General features: G+C 51.4%; 3 protein-coding genes across 5 annotated transcripts in view; 1 reads left to right on the forward strand and 2 right to left on the reverse strand.

Annotated features, from left to right (window-relative positions):
* GPSM1 (G protein signaling modulator 1) overlaps nucleotides 1–13603 on the forward strand; it is a 50651-nt gene extending 37048 nt beyond the window's left edge. For 2 of the 3 annotated variants that reach the window (XM_085325402.1, XM_085325404.1), the window contains 3 exons: nucleotides 7316–7475; nucleotides 10673–10881; nucleotides 11245–13603. In XM_085325402.1, the coding sequence (XP_085181528.1) occupies nucleotides 7316–7475; nucleotides 10673–10881; nucleotides 11245–11433 (558 nt within the window). In that variant the 3' untranslated portion in view covers nucleotides 11434–13603. The remainder of the gene's footprint in view (nucleotides 1–7315; nucleotides 7476–10672; nucleotides 10882–11244) is intronic. The other variant, XM_085325403.1, reaches the window with a different exon arrangement.
* A 5570-nt stretch (nucleotides 13604–19173) lies between these two features.
* DNLZ (DNL-type zinc finger) lies at nucleotides 19174–21293 on the reverse strand. Its single transcript, XM_085325418.1, has 3 exons — nucleotides 21076–21293; nucleotides 20143–20282; nucleotides 19174–19458 (listed from the first exon to the last, which is right to left on the reverse strand). Exons 1-3 carry the CDS (start codon nucleotides 21268–21270, stop codon nucleotides 19287–19289), a joined length of 507 nt encoding a protein of 168 aa, XP_085181544.1. The 5' UTR covers nucleotides 21271–21293; the 3' UTR covers nucleotides 19174–19286.
* A 36-nt stretch (nucleotides 21294–21329) lies between these two features.
* Nucleotides 21330–26855, reverse strand: part of CARD9 (caspase recruitment domain family member 9) — a 9260-nt gene continuing 3734 nt past the window's right edge. Inside the window, exons 6-12 of the mRNA XM_085325406.1 lie at nucleotides 26725–26850; nucleotides 26411–26602; nucleotides 25787–25828; nucleotides 25094–25142; nucleotides 23551–23618; nucleotides 22893–22975; nucleotides 21330–22042 (exon numbers count right to left, since the gene is read on the reverse strand). Coding sequence (XP_085181532.1) covers nucleotides 21946–22042; nucleotides 22893–22975; nucleotides 23551–23618; nucleotides 25094–25142; nucleotides 25787–25828; nucleotides 26411–26602; nucleotides 26725–26850 — 657 coding nt within the window. The 3' untranslated portion in view covers nucleotides 21330–21945. The remainder of the gene's footprint in view (nucleotides 22043–22892; nucleotides 22976–23550; nucleotides 23619–25093; nucleotides 25143–25786; nucleotides 25829–26410; nucleotides 26603–26724; nucleotides 26851–26855) is intronic.

Consider the following 26855-nt stretch of genomic DNA (forward strand, 5'->3'; position numbering starts at 1 on the left):
AAAAAAAAAAAAAAAAAGGAAGAAAAAAAAAGAAAAAGAAAAAAGTGATGAATTGAAGCCAGACCCAGAACAATAAAACTCCAAATGTTTGACTTCTCTCAAAATCTGGAACTCTTCACTCATTTCTAGGGTCTTTGCCGTGCCTGGGGCACTTTGTACATTCGCAGTTCCGGACTCTCACATTTAATAAACTGCACATGCCATAAGAGCTTWAAAAAATCCTAGCCCGGGTCCTCTTGGGTTGTAAATAAGCAGAACTCTGCTTAAATCACTGGAGCTGTGTTGACTCCAGATGACATAGGCCTCCAGTTACTGGGAATCTCGTTTGGTTTTCTTGCAYGAGCATCTTCTGTGCTGCGCGAGAGGTAGCCTGGCTGCACTGTGTTTAGCTTGGCCCTGGCAGAGCTGCAGCTGCGCTCCTGGCTGGGACCAGAGGGGATCCGGTACGTGGGCAAATGCCAGGGGACCCCRGCGGGGTCTGAGGCTGAGAAGGCGCTTTGTGCTCGCGGGAGATGTACCTTCCTGCTGCTGGACATCTCTGGGTACGTATCTTCCCTGTGCCAGCAGCTTGTGTTTCTCATAGGTCTTTATAGAAAGTGCTTTTAAAACCCAGGCAATGCGTTCCTATTAATACAGTTACTGGGTGACATTTAAGGACCTCAGTGTAGCAGCGTGGGAGTCGGACTGTACAGTCGGACCAGTTTTGTCCTGTACCTGATCTCTGATAACGGTTGTTGCCAGCTGCAGGACAGGGCCGCAGCAGCGGAGTCTGGCCCAGAACATGTAAATACAGAGCATCCCTGGGGCTAATTTGGCTTTAATCTGCTATTTCCCAGAATTTGGCAAATCGGAGACCTCCTGCAGCAGCATGTCCTGTCTGCGTCCTTCCCTGGAGCATCCTGCTCCCCGGCGCAGCTCGTCCCCTGCGGTGCTTTGGTCGGTGCCACCAGGCAGGAAGGTTTAATGACCCGGGCGGTATGCGGCAGCCTCCCCTGTTCGTGTGCCGTTCTCTAACCCCCTGCTTACGGTCCCCGTGCAGTGGCGGTCCCCTCTTTGGGGTTTAGGCCGGCCTAGGGGCGAGCGGAGGTTTCGGCAGCAGGAGGAAACCTGAGTGTGGGGTTAACGCAGAAATGTCGAGCTGCTGTTCACGCCTCACCTCCAGCCTGCATCCACGTTTCCCATTAGCAGTGCTATTTTCAAGCCTCCCAAAGGCAATTAACACCAATTAATCTAAAAGAAAAAAAGAGCTAAATAATGGGTTTTCAGAGCCCCCGGCCCTTCCCGTTCCCTGTGCAGCACCCTCGGCCCCGGGGGGCCGCGGCCCGGGGCGTGCGGAGGGCTGAGCCCGGTCCGCCGCTGCGTGCGCAGGGGCTGCCGCGGAGCTGCTTGCGGAGACTCGAAACTAGGGTAAGGCCCCAAACAACCCCGTGCATCCAACTTTTCCATGTCAGAGCTTGGTATCTGGGCCACGGAGAAAGTTACGGTTCCTTGCAGTGATCGTTGCGCGCGAGAGGAGGGGAACCGGCGCCTGCCAAGCGGCGCAGCCCGCGCTGCAGGTCGGCAGTGAGCGAGGCCGTTGGAGGTGCGGGAGGTGCAGCAAAGTCCCCCCAGGGTTTTTGCCTGAGTCTGAAGCTATTTGCACCCCATATTCTCTGGGTACCATCATRCGGAGCGAATCAGCCTTCCTGACTTTGCCTCCCCTAAACGCGGTGTAGTTTCATTTTGCYCTTCTTGAAGAGCGTCTGCCAGAGCAAGAGCTGCTTTTTGCTGATGGGAGAAGCTGCTTCTGGGTTTACGTATGATTTTTCGTAAGCGCTCGACCCCTCTGCCCATCACTGAAGTTGTAAAGGGCCTGCTCGCAGCCCCAGCATCCCATAGCCTCCAGCAGCGCCGGGGTCCCGTGTTTCGTGGGGTGCCTTGCGTCACCCAGCCTTGATCCTGCGCGGGGCCTTCAGGCATTACTGGAATATGTGTAAATAATAATTAAAGCTTGRGTGTTTGCTGCAACGAAACATGCTTACGTGGAGTTTAGACGTGTGTTGTGGGTGTGTGGGTAGATCCACCAGCTAACTTCACCCTACCAGTGTCCCCGCTGGTAAAGGTGCTGCATCCGTTCAGATGTTTTAATACAGCACTGCGCTAAGAGCAAGAAGCGTCTAAATAAAAGCACATTTCAAGCAAGCAGCACAGTTTGGGCAATCCAGAGACAAGAAAACTTTTTTTTTGCAAAGCGTTTTCAAAGCAAATTTGCAGGGAGGCTCCAGTTTCAGATGAGCCGGGCGCAGCGTACGGCGCGGAGGGGGCATAGCTGCTGCCTGCGGAGCGCTGGAGAATTTCCATCGCCGGGAGAAGCGGGTCCTTCCGCGGCAGACGCTTACCGGCACCTCTCCGCGCCGTCACCACCCACTCCTGGAAGCGGGGAGGTTGTGCGGTCTAGTGAGCAGAGTAGGTGAGTGTGAGTTGAGCTCTATATATTAACCTTGTGCTAATTAATCGAGAATATGGGTTATGCCGTTTAAAGCAACGCGGTTATTTGGGTTTAACAAATTGCTCCTGCTCAGCTGAGACTCAGCGGCTGAGCGTGAGCGTGGTCCTAGTTCCGCCCGCTCCAGTTGCAAAGTCGATCGCTGCAACAGGTTTCAGCCGAATCGTTCTGCTGTGCTGCGAGGCCGTGTGTCGCGGTGCGTGCGGCCAGGCAGGGCAGCCCGGGCAGCCGGGAGCTTGGCGCCGCTGGAGCTCGGCCCGCGGGCAGCTGTCTGTAACGCGACCTGTTTTGAGCAGGTACTACCAGTTCTCTCCCGTTTCCGGCGTTTAAGTGATCCGTGCTGTCTGCGGGCAGAATTGCCCTCTGGAGCTGCCCGTCGTCCTCCAGGGGCTGGAGAGACCTGCTCGGGGTGGTAGYGCTTCGGCTTCGTGTCCTCGGTTAGTAACTCAAGCTATGGGGGCTCCGTCTAGGCCTGTGTTCCTCTGCCTGCCRGCTAGTGACAGCGAAACCTAACCTTGGTGTGGTGAATGCTCTCAAAACCCACATGGAAAAATGCTTCATTAACTGCAGAATGTTGCTGTAGCTATTTAAGGGCTGTTCGAATACCCTGACTAACACGGTGCCTCCCAAAGAGCAGCCCCAGGTAATTCCCGTGCCGCGGACGCCCGGGTCTCTGTCGCTGGCTCCCGGAGCTGTGGTTTCAGGGGGGAAAAGTGCAGCGCCAGAATTAACGGGATCGTTGCCCCGACGTGGCTAAGCGGGAGCGGGCTGCCGGATCGGCCCGGCGGGCAGCGAAGGCGTCGGAGAGGCTTCGGGCGGGCGCCCGCGAAGGTGCCCCGCAGCCACGGCGCCGAGCAGCGGGCCGCCCGGGAAAGGGGGAGCGTGGGTGAGGTATTTTGGTTTTGTTTGAAACAATAATACTCGAGTTATTTGAGATCTCGACAACAGAGCCAGCTTTCAGCACCCGCGTTTATAGGGATGAGTGGGCGAGTTGTTTAAAGGGGGAAAAAAAATACACACTTGCAAACAGCCCAAGTTAAGGGTGATAATTTCATCCTGCGAGGGAAGAGCGGGGTGTGCATCCTGTGTTTGCACTGTGAGCGCATTCGGCCTCCCCTGAGTGCACACTCGAGCGTGCACTCACCCCTTCCCGAGGCGGGGCAGGGGGCTCAAGCTGCAGGTGGTTGTGCCTTTGCAGATCCCAGACTTCCCACTTGCTCCTGTTTGCTCCATCCTATACCCAGATGCAAAAAGTCGCTTTCTGTTTCTGCTCCAAACACCCCATCTCTTGCGTGGGGGCTCTGGGGTTGCATTTTTCCTGCCTTCTGCATTTTTTTATAGCCATCCCAAGTGCACCCCGCTATTCGGGTGCAGGAAACAGGCTCCGTTCCGGCTGGTTCGCCTCGGCCGGCTTCGGGCCGCTGTGCCGGCGGTGCCAGCCCTGCCGCAGCCCTTCCCCGTCCTGGCCCCATCTTCTTGGTTGCTGCAATAGGTTTGGAGATGAAATCACAGGCTAAATTGCGGTTTAGCAGGTGAGTGCCCCAGCGGGCAGCGTGGTTTTAGGGGAGGATTTGCACTCGCCCCTTGCCGTCCGCAGCGAGGCGGACGCAGAGCAATCGCCCTTCKGCTGCTCTGGCGCGACGTGCGGCCCCAGGGAAGCTCCCGAGCCCCTCTGGCTTTTGCAACGGGGCAAAACGTCGGCTACCTAATAACAAGAGACGCGGCTGTCGGGAGCCGAAAGTGGCCCTGGGGCGCGCTGGTGCTTTGGTCCGGGTGCTGGCGCTGCGCCTGCCCGCGCGCGGCGCGCTCGCCGAGCCTGCGTGCAGCTGGAGTTCGGCAAAATTGATCCCGGTCTATTTTTAAGGTGAAGTGTGCGTGGTGGGTAGGAGGGGAGGAGGTGGAAGGAAAGCTAAATATTCACATAGCTCCGCCGTGCGTTTAAGAGCCTCATCTCGCGGCGCTGGGCTCGTGGCAGCGAGGCGCGGAGGGGCTGAGCCCCCCCTCCGCTCGCGTGCGGGCACCGCCGTGCCGTGCCAAGCTGAGCCGTGCCGTGCCGTGCCGTGCCGCCCGGGGCCGGGCTGCCGCCTTGCACGGCATCGCGGGGCCGGCTGCGCTCTCGCCCCCCGCACGTCGCGTCAGCGAGCCGGGGAGAGCTGCTGGCGGCTGCGGGAAAGCCGGAGCTCGGGGAAGAGCTGCCTGCTGGCGGTGGTAAGTACGGCTCCGCTCCTCTCGCGTTTCCCCTCGTGCTCTGAAAGCAAAGGCCGGCTCTGGGGGGGAGGAGGAGGAGGAGGAGGGAGATGCAGGGATGGAGCAGGGAGACGTCCTCGGCCGGGGCTCCGCGTACGCCTCGGAAAGCAGCTGCTCTGGAAAGTTTGCAGGAACATCCTCGGTCTGAACTTTTTATTATTGAGACCGTCGCCGCCGCGGGGGGAGAGGGGAGAGGTGCGYGCAGCGCGGCCACGGAGCCGAGGCCGGTGCCGCTGCGCGCCGCGGGGGCTCCCCGGCCGCTTCCCGCGCCGCCGGACCGGCGCTCCCGGGGAAGCACCGTGCTCAGCTCGTCTTTTCTTCGGCAATTCTGCCCCCGCCAAAAAAGCTGAACTCAGATCCCAGGGTAAATTTTGGAGGTTTGCTTGCATGCTTGGTTTGGTTTTTCCGTGATAAATAGGGAAATAGCTAGCGCGGTCTCGGCTGATCCCGGGACGCGGCTCRGAAGCGTGTCGAAGAGCAGCCCCTGCCTGCGGGGAGACCCCGGCAGGCGGCAGTGGCCGAGGGCCGAGACCCCGCGGGCTGCTCGCTGGCGGCGGCGTGGGAGGCGATTTAGCTGTTGCAATTAAACCTGCTGCATTTGTTCAATGGCTTTCCTGAACCGGAGCGAAGATGGCTGAGGCGGGTCCGTCTCCTCGGGCTTTCCCCTGACCCAGGGCTGCTCCAGGCTGCCCCTCGGCAGAGGCCCCTTTCGAGGGATTTCGCCGCCGAGTGCGGCCCCGCGCCCGGGCTGGGCGAGGAGCCGCGGGGGCCTGGCGGGGCGGAGGGGCTCGCCGGGCTGCAGCCCACTGCCACTGCTTTGCACGGCGTTTGCAACGCCTCCGCCGCGTCTTACGCGTGCSGCATCCAACCCGGCGGGTTAAACCCAGCGTCCTGCCGACGGCCCCGGGCATACGGCGCAGAAGCCCGGCTGCCCCCGGCTGGGGAGGCCGGTCCCCGGCGGCGAGCCCGGCCCGCAGCGCTCTGCTAGCCCGCTGGCTCGGCGCTCTGAGCGGCAGCCAGCGCCGGGGCGGGAACGTCGCTCGCAGGAAACGGGAGCAAAACTTTGCCCGGGGAGAGGGCACGATCCCGGCCCGGCGCACAGCTCTGCCTTGGGTTAAGCCCCAGGAAGGTTTGATTTGCCGGGGGGAACCGGGTGGCCCGGCCGCGGACCAGAAGGTGGGGAAGGCGAGAGGGGCTTTTCCCTCCCCGAGCAGCTCCCGCGTCGCTCGCGTTGCGCTCTGGCCCGCTGCTAATTTTGACGCTGCCCTAAATAGAAGCTGAGCGCGTCTCATCTGCTTCGCTTAGCATACGGGAAAATTGTTCCCCTTCGTTCACTGAATCCAACTTGTGGCTTTAACCCGTCGGCATGAGTCCGTTTGTCTGTCGTCCCCCCCCCGCACCGAGTTGCCCCCCGAGATGAGCACGGCGCTGGGGACGGCACCAGGGCGCCCTTGACCCGCAGCCCCGGCCCCTCTCYGCAGCCCAGCGCCTTTCCTCGGTGCCGCACAGGAGCTTTGCGGGGGCAAACCCAGTTTTGCAATTTTTCGGCCCGTTTGTCATGGTTGCTCCGCTGGCACCTGGGTGAGGGCACCGGCTTGGCGCTCGGGGGCTCTTCGGGAGACTGGCAGGTGCCTCCCTTATCGCTGTGTAATTGTACAGCCCGCCCGCGAGGAGCACGTGCCGCTCGGGGCGGGCTGCCGGCGCCGGGCGCCTTGGCACCGCGCTTGCAAGCGGCTGCCCGGCGGCTTAAATATATCGCTGCCGCGCGCAGGGTGCTCATTTGGGGCTCCTGCGCGAGAGCGCTTTTCCTGAAGAGCTCCTATAATTTCCTATAATTTAGCGGCATTTGCAGCTTGCGGGTCGTTGCCGCGGGTGGTGTCRTACAGACAGGGAGGCAGAGGAAGGAAGCGCCGGCGGCACGAGGCACAGTGGCCTGCGGAGGTTAAATTTAGCTGCCTGGAGAGGGAGGCTGAGCCGGGGCTGGGCACGGGACGGTGCGTCCGCGCCGTTCCCCTTGCCTCGGCGCTCGCCGGCTGTTGTCCCCCCGCCACCTCGGCCGGCCCAGCAGCTCCRGAGCCTCCGGGGCGACCCAGGGGCTGCTGGCGGGGCCGCGGGTCTGCGCCGTGCCCCTCTCGCCGAGCCCGCGGTCCCCAGCGGGGCTGGGACTCCCTTTGGAGGCGTTTCGCCTCGCCCGGGTCGTGGAGAGGAGCACGGAGGGGCCCGGGGCGACGCCGTGATAAAGCAGCGCTGGATCGAGGGCAAAGGGATGCGTCTTCCGAGGGCAAAACCGCCCTCCGGGGCGCGCGTGCAGCGGGGTCTCCAGCGGGACGGGCCCTCGGCGATGCCTCGCTGGTGCGAGCTGGAGCAGCCTCCCAGCGGCTCTGCCCTATCCCGCTCCGGGGTGGAGCCAGGCTCCGAACCAAATAGCAGTGACCCCCAGCAGGCTCCGGGCTGCGACGAGCCACGGGCGCCGCACCGCCGCCATCCCGGCCCCCAGCAGACCAGCGCAGCGCAAGCCCGAGGGGTCGGACACAGGCAGTTGTTTGGGGCTCTTGACTCCTCCGTGTTTTACTGTCTTTCCAGAAAATCAACCGGACCCCTTCGGACGAGGAATGCTTCTTTGACCTGCTGAGCAAGTTCCAGAGCAACCGGATGGACGATCAGCGCTGCCCGCTGGAGGAATGCCCGGCGGAGGCTGCGGAGGCGGCTGCCACGCCGGTCCCTGCCCTGGAAGAACGAATATGTAAGTGCTGATGTGTTTTAAGTTGCTGTTACTAGGGGGTGATGCTGCTCCTGTGGTGTTGCCAGCTGTCATGGTTTTAATGTGAGTCGTGTTGTCCTGTTTTCCCCAAGCCGCAGCTCCCTGAACCTAATGATTCTGTGGGAATCTCCGTCGTTATTTACAGAAGATACGTAGTACTCTAAGAGTTGCTGAGGGAAAGGCTAGAGAATGTGAACTAAGGCTTGGAGAATAAACTGCCGAGAGAAATGCAAAATATAGGTGGATTTTTTCGTTATGCATCTTTTGGAAGTCCTGACTTCTGAATGCTGAGGTTGGCACCAGCACTTTGGCCCTGCCAGCATCTCCAGGTGGAAGGGGCCGATGGTCATGGCTGAGGAGCCTTGTAAGAGCCTCTAGACCTGGGGCAGGCGGAGAGCTGGGCTGGGCTGAGCATCACAAGCAGGTTAAAGCGTCATCGTTTTTTCACGTAGCGTTRCCACAGAGTAAAAACTTCTGGATCTTGTACAATTCTTGGATGTTGCGGTGAAAGGTGCTATATAAAAACAGGGAGAAGCCAGAAGAACGGATAAACGGTAGGCAGCTCGGAGTGCACCGACAGCTCGCTCAAAGGAAGGGATAAATTGAGGAAACTGTCTGACAACCAGGTCGGATCGGAGAGGCAGCCCAGGTCTGCGTTTGCACTTCAGTTTTGTGTCTTTTTTTTAATGAAACTCTGTTGAGGTCCTTTGTTTAAGCCAAGTTGGAAAGAAGCACTAAAATATGCAAGTCCCTCCTGATGCTTAAGCGCCGGCCAAAAGGCCTCAAAACCTTTTATTTAAACTGATAAATTTGTTTATCAGTTTCCAAAAAAAAAAAAAGAAAACACGAAGTGCAGACAAAAGAAAACACCTGACATATCCCTCTGAATGCAACTGCAAGAGCTGCAGAGCAAAACAGCTTGGTGAACTCACTGCCAGCGCCAGGGGTGAAGCGGCGGCTGGAGCAGAGCTGTGCCGAGAAGGGCAGGCGGTGTCGCAAGGAACGCAGGCTGGCTGCGACCTGGGCGGCTTGTCTGCCCTAAAAATAGAATGGAAACGAGCATCTTTTTGTTTTTTGGGGGGTTTTTAATATGCATTTCTGATAGAGAAGTGTGTGTGGCTTTACTGCTGTGTAATTTAGGGGAGTGATTTTAAAATACTAAGCTTTCTAAAGAAGGTGCAAGTAGGCTTAAGTTCTGTTTAGCTGAGGCGTGTTTTGGACGTGTTACTCTGCGAGCTGGAGGAGTTTTAGGCAATTCTGCGTCTCTGCAAGCAGGGGCTCTGGGAAGAGCACGTCGTGTCACGAAACTCGGGGCACGCTCCGCTTAAACGCTTGGCTTTCGCTGAGACAGTMAAAGCGATCGGGCTGGTTTTCGTGGGGGTTGTTTCGCCTGCCCTGGCGGGAGCGCGCTGCCYGCTGTTGGGGAATGCCTCCCTCCCAAGCAGCGGCGCGGAGGAGCCCACAGGCTCTTCCCCGTTGACTGCGTGCTGGCCCGGCGGCTCCGCCAGCTCTCTTCCCGACCCTTGAGAAAGGGCTGGGACAGCGGGTGGATGAGCTGTTCCCACCGAGGACTTATAGAGCCTGAAACCCACCCCGCCACCAGCCTCCCCCGGCAGGCCAAGCCCGGGCTGGCTCTTCTCCGCGACAGCTGAGAAGAACCAGGCCCCAGGAGTGTTTTCCTAACGCGTCCTGCGTGACGCACGTCCTGCAGCGCGTGACAGCCACCGGCTCTGCAGCCCTCGCCTTGGCACCTCTTCTGTTTGAGCTGGCCCCGAAAGGCCGCGGTTTCTGGGGGACTCGGAGGTGCTGCCTGCTGAGCGGCCTCGCCAGGCCCTTGCTTTGCTGATTACCTGGCCCGTAGTTACGCCCAGCCGCGTGGGTCGCACGGGGCGTCTCTCACCAAGCCCCACAGGAGGGTCTGGGGACTCTGCGCTCACCTGCAATCGCTGGTATCCGTAATTGCCGCCTCCTGGCCCTGCCCAGCCCTGTGCCCTGAGCCAGGTGCGGGCTGGCCCTAGCACAGCAACGTGTCTTGGCTCTAGGTGGAAACCAAAGTGGAAGTAGCAGCAGAAGCTGCCTGTAATTGTGTTAGAAACAACAGTGATTTCTCACAGGCAGCAGTAAATGTCGGGGGCAGCGGATCTTCTAGATAGCCTAGGCTGAGGTGGCACCTTTGGGTTCCTGTAGGAGCTGCGTGAAGTGCAGTAAGTAGCCTGGCAGTGAGCCTGGCTTGGGAGCGCAAAAAGCAGGAGATTTATGTGTGATGTTTCTGCTCTTTACCCTATTAAGGCACGCACTTACTTTTGCCCTTTGCTGCCCAGTGGATTTGTGGGTACAGCAAAGGCTTGTGAGGAGGATGACAGCGGTGTGTACTGGTGTTTTGACAGCCTAGCCCTATAAAATTGGAAGTGTTCGATCAAAGAGAAGCTTGATGGCACAGGGAACGYGCTGGAGGCAGCATGCGCGGCCCTTGGGAACTGCAGCTCTGCTGAGCCGGAGCGGTTCTGCTTGCCCTTTGGAAGGCGGAGCAGTGCCGCGCTAGGGTTTGGCCAGCTGGGCCGGGACCTGCGTGTAAGCAAGCTCCCCGCAGCGGTTCCTGCTCACCGCTTGTGCAGGACAACTCCGGAGATGCAGCTCTAGGCCTGCATGGGAGGCAGCTGCCRTAGATCGGTAGCACCTGGAGCCAAGTCAGGCCACAGCACTGGCCTGCAGGAAGGACTAGGAGTGGTTGCAAGCTGGGGCTCAGTTTGCAGCGCGGTCTGTTCCCTGTAACACTTTGCTGCTTTCATGCTAAGTTCTCCTCTGCTCTCTGGTGTTGCCAGCATTGGGATTGTTTCCCACTGAGGACCTTCACATTCCTCTGCCTGTGGCTCTCACAAGGCTCTGCCAGGTAGAGAGCAGCCCTCCTTCCACTTGCAGGGTGGAAGAAGATGCCCTTGGTCACAGAGTGTGCCATGGTCCCCCCACCCCAGCTCAGCTGCCAGGAAGACAGGCTGTATGGAGAGCTGTTGTCCCTCGGGGCAGGGTGTAAGGCTCAGCTACAGCCTGCTTGGTTGAACAGCATTTTGGCAATGAGAAGGACTTGGGTTTATCGCTGAAAGCAGAGCTGCTGCTTAGGCATGAACAGGCAGAGCTGCGAAGGCAGTGACCCAGGGTTGTTCTCCTCTCCCCGCTAACAGCACAGTCCTCGCTAATGGCGTCTCCGCAGACGGAGGAGTTCTTTGATCTCATTGCCAGCTCCCAGAGCAGACGGCTGGATGACCAGCGTGCCAACGTGGGCAACCTGCCAGGCCTCCGGATAACACACAACAACCTGGGGCACCTGCGTGTGGAGGGAGACGCCCAGGAGCCAGGGGATGAGTTCTTCAACATGCTCATGAAGTGTCAGGTACCAGCAGCGCTGGGGGCGGCTATGGAGCTTGAGGAAGGGCCACCAGTTTCTTCTACACAGGCAAACACCATCCTGTGATCATGCCTGCCCTAATATACTGGTGTTTGCTTTTACCCTCAACCCAGGGCTGTGCCTTGGCACTGCTCTACAAGCAGGGAGTGCCCTGGACTGGATCACTGCTCCTCCTTTCACTGGTGCCCACAGATGGGTTGCAGCACTGCTGGTGCCACTGCCCTGCACCCCACATCCAGGCAGTGCCTGCCCTGGCCACCTCCTGGCCACCTGCTCCCAGCCCTTTCCCTCCAAGACAGCACTGTCTTGTCACTACCCAGTCTCAGTGCTGCTTCTCCCCTCACGCAGTCCTCCAGGATAGATGACCAGCGCTGCGCACCACCCGACTCCATTCCCCGTGGCCCCACCATGCCTGATGAAGACTTCTTCAGCCTCATCCAACGCATCCAGGCCAAACGCATGGACGAGCAGCGGGTAGATTTGGCCTCAGCCCAGGAAGAGGCAGCAGAGGAGCAGCAGAGGCCCAGTTCCAGCTAAAAACTCGGGTTGGTTTGGAGGGTTTGTTTTAGTTTCATTTTGTTTTTTAAAAAGAAAATAAGCGTAGGTGGTTTCAAACCTGAGCACTCCTGCTCTACCACAGACTTCTCCCAGGAGCCACCCCAGGGACGTGGAGTGCTGTACCTCCATCATGTTGCACCTGGCTGGTTTGCAGAGGCAGTGTTACATGAAGGCCCACCAGCTGGGGGATGGTTTTTAAACATGGGTTTTATTTTAGGTAATGTGGCCACTGTTACACTGGGCAAAGCACAAGGGAAGGTGACTTTGGCAGCCCCTTTGCTTGTCACCTAAAAACCCAGGAACTTGTGCTGTCAGCCAAAGGAGGAGCCCAGAGCGGGTAGTTAACTCCAGCCTCCAGTGTTTATTTCCACAACACTTTTAATTTGATGGGAAAAGGGAAGAGCCACCTTCTCATTTTGGAATCCTCCCATCTTGCCTGCATCATGAGATGACATAGATTGCTTTGGATCCTTCCCTGGAATATCTCACTCAACTTTCCTCTGCATCTACAGGAGGAAATGAGTCCAGGTCAGAGGCTACACAGGATCTTTGAAAACCTTACCCCAGCTGCAGCTGCCATCACATTCCCTTGCACAATTAGTTTCTTCTGGGGTTGCTGAGGACTCTGGCGTAAGTGCCCTGTGCTATACCCTCTGCTTCCCCAGCCCCACTCCTGTGCAGAGTTGTACCAGGACCTGCTGACCAAGAGCTAAGGCTCTCCCGCTCTTAGCTTCTAGCGCCTGGGGCGTTTGGAGACCCTCTAGGCATCTAGAGAACATGTGTGCAACAAAGCCCCCTGAAAGGTAACTGCCAGCTGTGTAACCCAAACTGGAGGCCCAGGATAGGGGCACCTGGATAAGAAGGAAGTGTCTGTCCATCTCTCTAGCACACAAACCAGACTTAGCAACTCATTGCTTTTGGTGCAGCTGCAACCAGAAGTCTCATACAGGGTTGGGCCCTGATGCGCAGGCACAGCAGGTGAGTGCACCCAAGGCAGGAGCCTGCATTTGGCATTGACCTGCTTTGACAGCCAGCAAAATTTTCTGGCCATGGCTTGTCATAAAAGCAAGCAGAACCACCACCCCTCCCTTTGTGCCCAGCACCAGTGGGGATAATTAATAGCTCCTTCCTCCTCTTATTTCTCCTGGAAACAGTACTGTGCTGCTCCCATCCCCTGCACACCCTGGTAGAGCTGCTCGAGGCAAGGCACTCCTGTTTTGCCCAATCTACTTAGTACCATTTCAGCAAGAAATGGAGTCCCTTCAGAGCCCCAAGATAGGGTGTTAGCTGGGAAGTCAGTCCCAGCTCACACGTGGGTACCAGGAGCTACACTTATTTTCATTCCTCCTTTTTTGGAAAAGTGGGAAAGGCAAGGCCGGAGAGGAGGGAGCAGGGATCTAACTTCAGAAAGTAGAGTATCTTCTTTCTTGATTTGACCAGAGAGGCCATCTTGGATTTCATAAACTCCAGCAATGAGTTCTGCCAAAGTAGATATGTTCCTATAGAGAAATAGATTTTGAACAAATCAGCACTTTCCTAACTGAAATGCATTTAATGGAAACATTTCCAACCAGCAGTAAGATTTTTAGACCAGTGATGCTGCTCATCGGGCATTTAACCTGCCTGCACTGACCATTTGGAGGGGTAGCTGCATTTTACCTGCCACCAGGGAGCACTCACCTGCTGCACTGCTGCATGGATCACTCAGCAGAGACTCAGCCTCCTTACTGTGGCAGGTCAAAGCTCTGGAGATGCTGTGCTGGAGAACCAGATAAGTGGAACCACCCAGCCACGTAYGTACCAAGCTAGCTTATGTTTCTAAATGGGAGGAAAACATTGAAGATGAAGAAGACTTGACCAGCTGCAGGAGTGGGTCTATGCAGCTCTCGGCCAGGTGGTGAACTGGAATCTGACCGTTAAGCTTTCAGAGGTGTTAATTATTTGCCATATACTTGAATGTATGAGCTTATTTATTTTTTACATGTGCATTTGCTAATGTCATTTTAATGGGGAATTTCCAACCCACAGGTACTTTTTTTTCTAAAAAATAATCTGCCAAATGAATTAATATATTAGAAACAAATACAGCTCAGTGGGAAAGGGAGGTTGTGCTTAATAAATATTTGTGTCTAAGCTTCAGTGACAAAAATTAATTTCCATTATTTTCTGGCCAACTGTCTGCTGTGCCAAAAGCAGAAGCCACACTGGCCTTCTGGAATGGGGTGGGAGGGCACGATGCTTTTTTTGTGGGAGACATCACCAATTGCAAAATGCTGAAAAGAAGYGTATACCCCCACCTACACATCCCTTTACATTAAAAGTACACATTTCTCTTAGGGAGCAGTCACCATCCCCAGCCCTGCCTGCCTTAAATGCACAGTACTATCTTACTGTACTTACTGGCTCTGGAGGAAGGATACAAAGCCCTGAGCATTCCCTGCCTCTGAGCAACAGCCAAAGCCCAGAAGTTACCAGGACAACAGAGCATTAAAAAGCAGTCCTGTAGCCCAGCCCCAGAAAAGACCTGCTTTTCTCRGTAAGCTTGAGCCCTCCTTTAGGAGTAGGGCTTAACCTTCCMTTTCAGGACAAAGGCAATGCTGCCCGGCCTGGGTTTTCAGCCCAGCCTTCACCTACCTCTATGCATATTGGCACCTGGCCCAAAAGCTGTCTTGTTTCCCTGGCTGCAGCTACCAGAGAAGAAGGGCAGCGGGTGCTGTGCAAAGCCCTGGCATAGGCCCTTAGGGAAAATACTCACAAACCAGCAGGCAGCAGTGCTAGCTCATTGCAGCGCAGCAGGCCCAAGCAGCCTGTTAGACTCTGCTGGAAAGCGGGCCTGAGAACAGCAGATTCTGGATTCTGAGCCCTGTGAGAATAAAGCCAAGTCACAGCTGGTCTTTCCAAGCCTGGCTAGCTTGGGCTGGCCACTGCCCGTCCCAGTCGAAGATTAATGAAGTGCTATCAGTTTATTCTCGTCAGGCAGTCTCACGCTCCTCCGTGCCTGGACGCAAGAAGCTCTGTGCTAGAAGCCTCTGTGTCTGACTTGAGAAACTGACTTGAGCGAGCACCATGCCCCCAGGAACACAAAGGATAGAAGTTTAAATTCCTGGGAACACATGAAATTCCTGTAAGTGATGGAGTCTCACCTGCTGTCTCTGTCTTTAGCTGCTAGGGAAGGGAGCACGTGTTTTTTCAGTAAATACAGCTTGCTCTCGTAGCATCCACAAAACAGAGGTACCCATTGTGATTAGGGTTAAAGGCTACAACTGGACTCCAGAGCAGCTACGGTGCATCTGTTTCCAGCTTTGGTAACACAGGAAATGTGCATAGGGGAGTGCTTGGGGAAGCAGGCATACAGCCTTTCCCTCTCCAAGCCACCTAGTCCAGCAGTGCGTGGTCTCCTGTAGGGAACTGCTCTCCAATGCCGACACCTGCCGGACAGACCTGGGATTGCTGCAGCTGTGCAGCAGTAATGCAGGCAGAGCGGCTCTCACCTAGCACTGCTCCGCTTTGGATCACAAAGTGCTACACAGCAAGGTGCCTGCCCTGATGCAGGTTTGGAGATGAAAATCAAGTCTGAAAAACAGACAGCAGACACACAAGATACTTATCATCATCTGTCCTACCCAGTTGTACAAATGCCCAAGGAGTGGGTTAAGAGGCAATTCTGATGCTAGGCTTGTTAGAATTTGTGTATTTCTCATCTGCCAAGTCACGTCCCGGTTGAGTCTCAGTGCTTACCTCATTCCTCCCCAGAGCCTCATGCTGTTACTGCTCCAGCAATTGATCTTCATCTGGCTGGAAAGGCTCTCAGCCTGCGGTAAGGGAGATGCTGGCCCAGAGCATCCAGGCACTGTAAATTTCAGCCTGGAGTTGGACAGCTTTCCAGGCTCTTCATAGCAATCTCCTGGGACCTGTTCAGTCAAGGACGCAGCCCTGTGGTAAGTTAACTCCTGCAAGGCTTTAGCACTAGAAGGCCCCTCTTCTTACACGAAACAGCCCAGAACAGGACTTGCCCACAGAGCAGAGAAGTACACGTAGGGTTTAGAGTCACCCTCTGAGTTGGTTGTAGCCTCCTGGAGGAGTGAGTTGTTATGCCTCTACTGTGCCTCACTGCCTACACTTCAGTGTACCACCTGGAGGCCCCAAATCCACCTACATTAGACACTCTGCAAGCAGCGTAAATAGGTAATGATTCACTTCACAGCCCCAGTGGACCTCCCATCCACTTGCAGTGATGCTACAGGAAAAGGCCCATACCTGCCCAACCACCACTTCAGTGAGGAAGGCAAATCCCTCTGGAGAGTCTCTCTAGGGGTGCCTCCGTGCAGCTGAGCCCTACAGAGCAGACAGGTGAGGCAGTGTTCAAAAGAGCCCTCGTCTGCTTAAGGCAGCAGGAAGCACAGCCTGGCACTGGGCACACCAACATACTCGTGCACAGTGGTAGCCAAAAACAGCAGGGGCTATGCCACCATCAGCAGAACGCACATGCGCGCACACCCCACAAGGCTCCAATTGCAACTAACAGTACTAGACACTACTGCATCACKGCTGAGAATGGGCCAGAAGAACACGAGTAACCCCTGCAGCTAACGGGGCAATCCATCAGGCTGACTCCTATACCAATGGAATTAACTTTGGAATCTGAATGCAATACAAAAGAAAGACTTGCTGGAAGGGATTGAAAGCAACCGTCAAAGTATTTGCCATTTTCCAAACAAGCCCTCATGGAGTAGGAGTCAGGAATAGCATGACACCATGCAATGCTTCTAGGCATGTGCAAAAGGCTTTGTATTTGTAGCAGCTCCTGAGAATGCAGTTTACCACCCTTTGCAATTGCCACCTTTCATCCACACCTCAAAAAACACTTTTACCCCTGTTTGCTGCACCTTTAATTACTCTCATGTCATCTGCTCTGCTGCATCAGGCCTTCACTTCACTCCCCATCTTGCCACACCTCCTGTTCAGGAGAAAGGCTTTTCTTCTTCACTCTCCCAAGCCTTTGGCTAAAGCAAGGTCTACTGAGCTCCTCCTAGAAAAAGTGTGTTTCTTGGTCTCCCTTTTAATGAACAGAGAAGCGTGCCAGTATTTTTCAGAAAAAACATCCTCAAAAGTGAGCACACTTTTTACATGCAATCTATTATTAAGCGACAAATCTTTCGGTATTATATGCAAATTCCCTCACATAATACAACCCTCCCTCCCTCCTTCCAGCTGAAAACCCCAGAGCATTTTCTCAGGAAAAGCAGCAATTTCCTGCACTGTTGTACACTGCAGCCTCAGTGCTTTGTGCTAATGCGTCCCTGAGGGCCGTGTTCGGCAAACATCYTGTTGGCTGCGGAGATTACACAGGCAATGGTTAGCAGCGAGTTCTCTGCGCTCCGTACCATGCCCTTACAGATTTTTCAGCTCCATGCAATCTGCAACTTCAAGTTCTGTCTGAGATGCTCGCTTGCCTCTTCAGAGTGAGTGCTGCATTCAGTAGCAGAAGCAACAGCAAAAAATACGCAACTCTCTATCCTTGGAACTGGGTACTGCTGTCTCAGGTGACAGCATGACAACCTGCTCARCAAGAACTCTGGCTGCCAGCTCTAAGGGACCAGGACCAGCTTACTGTTCCAGCTCTATACAGCATCAGTTGCTAGAGAATGATAGACTGAAGAAATAGTAAAATGTGTAATAGAGAAATTTTGCTAATTTTTACAGTAATAGAGCAAAAAAATAAACTTTCTGTAGCTAGCAGCCCAGTAACAGGTAAGAAAAGTAAGGAAAACAGTAGTAAAGAAAGAAAAAAAAAATCAGGTTATAAACGAACCATTTCCAAGACAGCATGAATCCTGTAATAGCTCTTCTATTCTGCCCCATCAAGGTATTAGCACAATGGAAGGAGAATGCTGATTCTCGGGTTAAGGATAATAAAATCCAATCACTCTTCTAGYACAGTGCTAATATATGCCAACAACTTACAGCAGGGTGAATGTACAGCAGTCTTCCAAGATGCAAGACTCCTGTCTCTTAATTATTACATGGATTGCTCTATTATCTAGTTGTCTCAGAATGAGAGAGCAAGAAACCTGTGTAATACTAGGATTTGAATGTACACAAAACAAAGCTGGTGACTTAAGTTCCTGCCCTGCCCCTCAAAGCTGTTTAATCGCTCTGAAAACACATACCAACAGGAAAACATGACTACCTTCCTGTCACTCAGAACCACGCTTGTAAATTAACAAATAAAATTACTATAACACAAATAAAATTACTATAAACTCTTCAGATGAGTGAAACACATAAATTCATTAATACGTGCAGTGCCTTCACTGAATATTTGGCTGATTAAAGACCACAAGCACCTAGGTATGTTTGGCTGAGAGAACTGAGATTGTTCAGCCTGGAGAAGAAAAGGCTAAGGGAGATTTACTGCTTTCTACAGCAACCTAACGGGAGGGTTAGAAAATACAGAGCCAGATTCTTTTCAGAACTGCAGTGTTAGGAAGGAGGTCATGAGCACAGGTTGGAACATAGGAAATTTCTGCTAGCTATTAGGATTTATTTATTTATTTTTATAATGGGGATGGTCAAATACCAGAACTGGGGCCCAAAGAGGCAGTAGGATCTCCCTCCTTGGATATGTTCAAGACAAGGCCCTCAGCACCCTTATCTCATCAGACCCACCTCTGAGAAAGGAGCCTGGGCTAGAGAACTCCAGAGGTCTTTTCCAACCTGAATTATTCTTTATCTGATTTTAAAAACATAAGAAAGCAGATATTTTACTCTACCTCAGGGTAGTGGACCTCAAGGTAAGGTGAATTTTTTTAGCAGCCAGGGGGAGTAAGTCCTAGGAAAATGCAGTATGATTACCTTACCTCCTGTTTCATCACTACCCAAGTATTGTGTGTCTGGTAAACACCTACAGTTTTCATTTATGAAGTAGTTATTTTTTCTTCTAGCTAGTTTTAACATACAGCAGTAGCATTAATAAGGACCTCAATATCTGTCAGATAACTCTAAGACAAGTTTCTAGATGCTCTATTTATCTCCAACGTGCTTTACAAATACTAACTTTGCCTTGACACACATCCTCTCCCACACCAATAAGGAAGTTGCATAACCCCAACACCACAGTCTCTCTCCCTGCGTCATAGCCCAAACTGGAATTCCCAGTCGCGTGGGTTCAAGCTCCCCTAGGCTGGCACAGGACAAGTTATGGTTGCAACCCCCAAATACAGATTTTCAACCGTGTGACACTAGGGGCACAGAACTTTAACTCTGGAAGATGGCAAGGCAAAGAAAAAAGCAGCACAAAACTGCAGTAAGAGCTAGTTATCTGAAGCCTGGATCCTCACACAGGGTTAYTTTGGCTTTGCAAACTTCCATACACTCAGTGCCCATCTCTCCTCAGTTTGTACTCACTGGCCTTTTTGCTCAGCTACTCTGCCATCCGACACCCTACCCATGAGCACTGCTTTCAGCTGCTGCTATACAACACTTAAAGGAGACCAGAAAAGGTTGCTAAAACCTCAGCTTAAAGCTRTACCTCCTTAAGCCAAAACACACTGACAAAGAATTACTGATTCTAGTCTCAAAAGAGAAGAACGCAGGATTCCTGACACTGTTCAAACACTCAGACTAGCTTTAAAGTCAACAAAACAAGTAACAGGCAAAATACCCACATTCCATCTCTAAAGACATTAGTCAAAGGCAAAACTACACAGAACAAAGACATAAAATAAGAAGGCCAGTGCCTCTTTGCATTTATTTTAAACAAAGACAACGGAAATTGTGAAAGAAATACTAAGTCTCTCCCTAGCATAAGCAGAACGACACAAATGCATTCATCAGGTCGGTCCCTTGCTGCCAGTCTCTGGGGCGGCTTCCCCACCTTCTCCCTCTGTAGGATGATCTTGTGACTTGGTATCTGCAGTGCTTTCCAGAAGCAGTTCCAGGGCTTCCTCACCAACCACACGTCTCACTTTCTCCCCTTTGGCTGCCAGGATTTCCTCGACATTCCTTAACAACAATTTGAAAATCAGCAGTGACAGCTMAGCAAAGGATGGCCATAAGATTAAAGTGTAGGCTCTCTCTTTTACGCTTCGCTCTCAGTATTAAAAACATGCAGAAAATCAGCACACAAGCGTTACCACCATATTTCTCCATAAGGTGTTTTGGAAGYAGCTAAAACTATGCAAACCCCCTGGGAATATTTTTTATCTATTAGGATCAATAACCTAGCAATTACAGCTGAGCAAATTTTTTTAAAGGTATCTAAGGGAGTTAGAAATCATTGAAATCATAGAATCAACAGCATTTAGGTTCACATGTTTGAAACACTCAGACAGGGAAAACTAGCAGTGATTTAATAAGGTCTAAAGGAGAAAAAAAGAACATTACACACAACAATTTATACGCCAACATCAAGGATGTCTGTGCATTATACAGCTCCCAGTTCTGCTTTAAAACATACTTTTAGGTCCTCAGTCACAAATAACGTTCAATTTATAGCAGATTACATATCTCAGTTGGTGCACTTTAAGAAGCTGGATGAAACAGAGAATTACATCCAACAAGAATTTTGCTTTTTTCTAAACCACACTTAAAAAGCATAAAAGAGCTTATCAGCTCAGGAGGAGGTGGGTTATACCTCAACAGCCTTTTTCCTTACTAAATGAGAGAGAGTGTTGCTCATACACCTACCTTTTTCCTTCCAGATCTGAAAACCATCCTAAGTTATCTGCTATGACGTGGTGATTCTTGCAACCAGGGCACTTCACTATTACCACGCCTTTATGGTAGGCTAACTTGGAAATTGTCTTTGCTGATCGGGTSTGGCAAACCTACAGAGCAAATAAATTAAGATTTTATGACCAAAATGATCACAGCTGCTGGACCTTTTAAAAGAGACAGCAATATTTTGTTCACATGATTAAAAGATTTGTTTCCCCTCCCCTCATTTCTAAGTTTTGCAAGACAGCTTGGTCATGCTGTGATGATTTGTAGCTTTGTACTCAGCAACATGCTACACACGTTTCCCTCTTCAGTCCACAGAAAAAGATGCAGCCTCACTTTGTCACCTGAGGCTGCCCAGTTCATCCTTTGTTTCTCTGTGAGTATCAGTTTTTAAATGTTTTCATAGCTTTCCATTATGAGAACATAAAACTACAAGATGAAAAGAAAACATTGATGCTTTGGGCAGTTCAGGTGCCACTGATCTGTGCGGCTGGAACGCCGAACCTCAGAAACTAGACCTGCACCTTCATCCGCTTCGGGTTTACTCTAAAAATATCAKAACTTCCCATAAAAAAATACAGGTATGTGCTGATCAGAAACTACTACTGCACAAAGGCGGCCAGCRGGCTCGCTTAATTTAAACACACTTCCCCACACGCGCGATTTAAGCGGAAACCAGCCTCCCCCGTGGCTCTTGCGACAGAGGCGGCTGCGGGGCGGGCGCCGCTGCCGTCATGTGCCGCAGGGGATTTTTTTTTCCCCCCTGGGAAAGAGCCGTTTCCTCCGTGCCCACGGTGCCCGCGGCGGCCCCTCGACGCCGCGCGCGGCCCCTCACAGCGGCCGCGGCCCCTCACAGCGGCCGCGGCCCCTCACAGCGGCCCCCTCGCGCCGCCCCGGCACCTTGCAGGTGTAGACCAGCTGATAGTGCGTAGCCTCCAGCCGCCCCACGGGGCCCGGCGCGGGAGCGCTGCAGACCCAGCGGCGCGGCGGCCCCCCGAGCGCCGGCACCGCAGCTCGGCGCCGCGGCGGCAGGTAGCGGCGGCCCGCGGCGGCGCGCAGCAGGGCCTGCGCCGCCGCCCGCGCCGCTCGCTGCATGGCGCCGAGGCGGCGGCGGCCATGTCGCGTGAGGGCGGGCGCCACCCACTGTCGTCACGGCCCCGCCCCCCGCCATCTTGTTCGCGCGCCCGCGCGCACCTTCCCGCCTCGCCTGAGGCGGCTCCGTCCGCGCCCGGGGCTGCGGTCTCCTCCTTCAGTTACCGGGACTGGCAACCCCGGGAGGTGAACGATAAGCTCGAGTTAATGGATTTGAGGCCTTTTTCCTGGCATAAATAATGGCTTCCTAAAATCCCCCCCTTCCTTKTGCAAAAACACTAGCTTGGAAAACTAGACAAGTTAGAAATAAAATAGCTCATACCTGGGCTTTTTCCCTAAAACAGCTAGTAGTCTCCCACGTACTAAGTCCTCAAATATTTGATCTCTGTTCTTTTTATTTATGTGCTGCATGCCTCTTGTAGTACACTGTTTCTAAAYGAGAATAAAGTTCTGGAGAGGAGCTGCAAACCCATCAAGTTCATTTAGGGCATGTAGCACATAACTGTGGCAGAGATTCAAAACACTGCAGTCCAGTCTAGAGCCTTGAACTTTTTAATAGTGATGCTTGATTAGATGATTTTAAAGTCTAAGCAGTCCCTGTGAAGTCACAGAAATAGATGAGCGCGCTGCAGCCCCCTGTGCGCCCCCACATTTCCCTTTCCAGGTCAGGTCCTGCTCTTAGGAGCCTTCAGTGTCCGTGTTGTCGCTGCCGGTGGTGTTTTCCCAGTCTGCTTCGTGCGGTCTGTTCTTCGGTACCCTTCTCATTGCCTTTTTTCTGAAAATAAGACTAGACATTTCATTCTGGAAGATCTTTTTTCCCCACAAGTGACATTTGAATTGCATATTGAACATCCCCAGTAAACTCCAATACGGGTATAAACCTGCTTAAGGGTTAAACAAACAGGACCATTTATTCACCCATCCCACATCAGCTGTACTTGGAAGCAAGTGTAGGGTAAATAAAATAGTATCTTCAACAGTTTATATTATTTCTTGGCTTTTGGTCAGTTGAAGAAGGTAAGACATCCTAACCAAAGTTCCTTAGTTAATAAAACGAGTATTGTCAAGAGTCAGAGCTGTTTACACCACTATTAGGAGCATTTCTAGTTAATCTGAAAACTCAGGTCTCTATCTTGCAAGGGTCTTACTGCTCTCAGTCTCCATAAATCCAGTAAAGACACTAGACATTTGGAAAATGGGCCCCGAAACAAGAGCGTTGAAGAGGACTGAGGGTGAAAATCTGCTCTAATTCACAGTAACAGGCGTATGGTCTTGGATGTCAGCAGCGTGTCAGATGGATATCACTTGCATGAGAGAAAGCTACCAAATTTATTACACTAACATGGCTTTGCAGCCCTCATATTACAATGCTGTGGAACCATCTGCATGGTTCAGTGTGAATGTGATGGTTTCCACCTTGGCTAATGCTGGTACTTAAACAGAGGAGTCTCAACCACTTCAGCTAGAAGCATGAGCCTCTGATAAGAACTGTAGTAAATTTACATCCTCCATGAATCAAGCTTGGGGACAGGGGGAGGACAGAAAAGAGGAAGCATATTCAACAAACTCATCAGTTAAGTCATAGAGATAATGTCTATATTAGTTCTGCTTACTAAAGGCCAGACCTTCGGTAATGCTCAAAGCAGTCTTTCATCCTCCTCCGCTCCTTTTCTGCCAGGTCCTCACTGCCTGGGCCATACTCTTTGAACTGGAAGAAATTCAAACAAATATGAAACAGATTCACATGAAGATCAGAATCAATGGTAGCATCATGTAGTGCAAGTCAGCTCTGTAAAGAGCGTGTTAGAGGCACTAAACAGGCCTTGAACTGGCTTCTTACATCTACCTGAGCCCTGAAAAACAAAGTACAATGCGTTCATTTCTAAGTTGTCCACTATTATGTGTGCAGGATGATAATACATCCCTGTTTCACACATTAAGTATCACCATTCTGCATTCTCTCCAATGTGCAAATTTGAAATTCTATTTGCTGTACCAACAGTAATACTGCAAACTGTTAAACTGAAAAAAAATCATCTTTAAAGGACAAAAAGTAATTAGAACAGGTTTCCAAGGCCAGAAAAAGAAATAACCAGCAGATGAGTGTTTTGCTGTTTAGAGCTCACTATTTTTGAAGGGTGAATTTTGCATGAAACAGTGCTTTCCTGGAAAAGCAGTAGCTGCTTCCATTTTTCTCAAACCTGGTAAGTCAATCACTAACAATAGCTTTAAAGATCACAAACTTCAGTCAAAATAAAGAAAAGCCCACAAACATTCTCTTACACTAGGTGACTCTAGAGGCCGACTACTCTCTTGAGTGCTAAATTGCTGGTTTTGTCCTTCAGTGCAACCTAAGAGAAACAAGAATTACAGCTTTAGTTACAATTATCCTTGCATAACTTCTCCCTCCACTAGTTTGTCAAATAGCAACAGCTATAATATAGCAGCTACTCAGTGATACACAGTGTCAATGGCAGAACTGAAACCAAACCTCAAAATGTTGAGGATTCAGTCCTGCAGTCAATGCACGAGAGTCCAAGAGTCTCTGCTCATTTTACTTGACCCCCAAATCTTGCTTAGGATGATGCAGTTCCATCAGGTTTAGAGACACCAACTTTCTAGTTTCTGCTTAACTATGAGAAAAATGAACATTTGCAAAGCAGCACTTCTGCTTAGCATTATTAGAGAGCCAATCACGTTAAAGATGACCAGGAAAATTCATGTTAATCATGATTCTAAACACAATTTGTCCCCATTCCCCCACAAATAAGTTGTGCCTATTAAGATATGTGACATCAGACCATATTTTAGTGGAACTCATCACACAGTGATCAGATACTATGGACACTTGACCTTGAACTGAGTTCTAGACTAAAATAAGGAAAGACCTTTTTTGGATCAATGTCGTTTAACCTTTTTAGCAGATCTCCCATCTCAACAGATCTTCCAGGAGATCAGAGCAGTTTCTCCTACTGTGCTAGTTTCCTTCTTTTCTCAATATGTTTTGAAAGAGAATTTCAAGCTCTTAGAGGAGCCTGTTAATTCCTCCTCACTGCTGAATCATTTCCACTGGGGATGCCACAAAAACAGAACCAATAACAGTGTTAATTTCATGGTTCTGCTTTTGTGAAAATAACCTGCAACATTAAAGGGAGGAGGGGAGGAAAGGGAAGGAAAGGGAAGTAAGGAAAGAAAAAATCTTGGAGAAAGCCACATGGTCCAGCTGAAGTTGAAGGATATTTATTCTGTTTTCAGCTCTGCCACAAACACAAAGTATGCTGCAAAAAAGGTATCCAGGAGCTGTTTTTCACCATGTACCAGATGAGTCTTCCTAGAAAAATTCATTAGACAGATGCCCTCTGTCTTAAGGTGGTCTGTCTTAAGGATGTAGAAAGATCTAATGATACTGGTTTTACCAGGTCATTCCAGAGTTCAGCTATATGAAGACCCTTTCAGAATCCAGGTGGTAAAGAGAAAGCATTTGGAGCTCTCTCTCTTCAAAAAGCTTTACAATTATTCCTAGCGATATATTCTCCTTTTTATAAATGAAAAGGGTGGTGGTATGGCAATCAAACCTTGGGAATCTAGAAGCCTTAATTTGTGGATATCTATTCTGAGCCATCTCAAGACGACCCAATTCAGAGTGCCAAATACACTCCACTGAGAAGCATCTCTCACAAGCCGAGTCCCCAGACAGACTACCTCCAAAACTTGAGCTAGAGACTTATTCTTCACTAAAAATGAAAAGCAGGGATGTCTTTTCCCATGAAATCCTAGACTTTCATCTCAGGAATTTTACTTTATATTTTCCCAACAAGAGCCTTACGTTTATTATTCAGCTGCATATCTTCATCTAGAGGACCGTGAAGAGTAAGCTATGGGACAGAAACAAAACAAGAACATGAGAACCACCCCATATTCTGTCTCAGTTAGTAGCTAGGAACAGATGCATAGGCAGGAGCATAAGAAACAGGACACATGCAAAACAAACCTTTCACTAGTACGTTGCACTTGCTGCCCCAGCAATACAGGGGACTTCTTGAGTCAGAAGTTATGAAACTACTCATGGATTTATCCTCCATGAATGTATCCAGTTCCTTTTGGCCTCATTTATACTTTTGTCCTCCAATGTGAGGGTCACTTTCATGATGAAGCTATACACCGAGTGTAAAGTCTTTACAGATCACCCTTGGGTAGTAGCAATAGTTAATTCTGCCTGTTCTCCCACAAGAGATACAATTAGAAAGAACTCAATCATTCAATTCCTCTAGTTAGCTTAGAATTGATGTTTTGTCAGTTTTGCTGACAAATGCCATAACTGCGTCCCTGCATTTAGAAATCTCAGGACACTGGGAGAATCTGTCACTGGTCTATTTTGCTGCCTCTGTACTTTTCAATGCCACTGGAAGGGGTCTGAGACATGAACTGGAAATTGCTACTATTTGAGAAACTCAGCACATCTGAGGAATCCAGAATTATCCCAGAAAGAAGTTGAAGGTAAGTGAGGCATCCTACTTACTTCCTGTGAATCTCTGAAGGTGGTGTCATCCAGGTCAGAAGTCTGAAATAAGAAAGCCCATAAGTTAATCATTTCTTACAAGAAAGGAAGTAGCAATAAGGGATATAAAGAAGACTGAAAGCTAGAAACAGAAGTGTGGACTTCCTCCCTCCTACAATACTGTCTGACCACTTGGAGAAGATACACAAAATACCATGGCAATTAAAAGCCCTTGTACATCCAGTTTTATTCCAGAAACTTTTGCACCTCCCACCTTGCTCCAGTTTAATCCAAATAGCTCATATGTGGTCACTATTTTGAGTTCACGGTTTGGTGGTTGAGCATCCCCTCATCATCTTTGGACGTACTCCAAACACAACCAGGAAAGGCCTCAGCTTGCATCACTCCAGCCTATCCCCGCCTGAAACCAGGGTGAGCCAATAGAATCTGTTATGTTTTCCATTTTTCTAAAGTCAGCATTCCCATGCAAATAGCTTCCCAAGCAGCTGGGGGAATTCAAACACTGCTTGTTGAATTCAAACTTGTTCTGGACAATGTTAGGATGGAAGGCCTCCTAAGAGTCACATTCTGAGCCCATGCTCAGCTTTTCAGCACTTTGTTCACGTAACATTCCCACGGACATACCGGTGTCGGCAGCTCCAGTTGCAACCTTTTCAGCTTGGCTTCAGCAGCCAGTAACTGACTTTCCTTTTGGAACAACTGCAGTTGCATTTCATCACATCGCTCCCCCAGCTCCCGAATCTGCTTCCGGTAAGCATCCCTCTCAACCAAGTTTTTGGAGTACTGCGTATAGAATTGCTCTCGGGTCAGGAATGCCTGATGTAAGGGGCAATAATATATCATGGCGTGTTACATGGCAGTACATTGACGATGACAGTATCTGCCTACTTCAAGCAGCAATGCAGGAAGGAGCAGCTCCAAAAAGAATGTTTTATCACCTGGTCTCTTTCTGAAGCCACTTCCTGCATCTGTTGCAAGACAGCTTCAATCCGCTTCTTGTACATCTGAGAGTCCTTCCTCAGAGACATGCACTGTAGCTCAAGCATCTCTTTTTCCTCCGCATACTGTT

Source organism: Rhea americana, unplaced genomic scaffold (assembly GCF_003343005.1).
Source record: "Rhea americana isolate MKP2758 unplaced genomic scaffold, rheAme1 scaffold_97, whole genome shotgun sequence".
Classification (NCBI taxonomy): Eukaryota; Metazoa; Chordata; class Aves; order Rheiformes; family Rheidae; genus Rhea; species Rhea americana.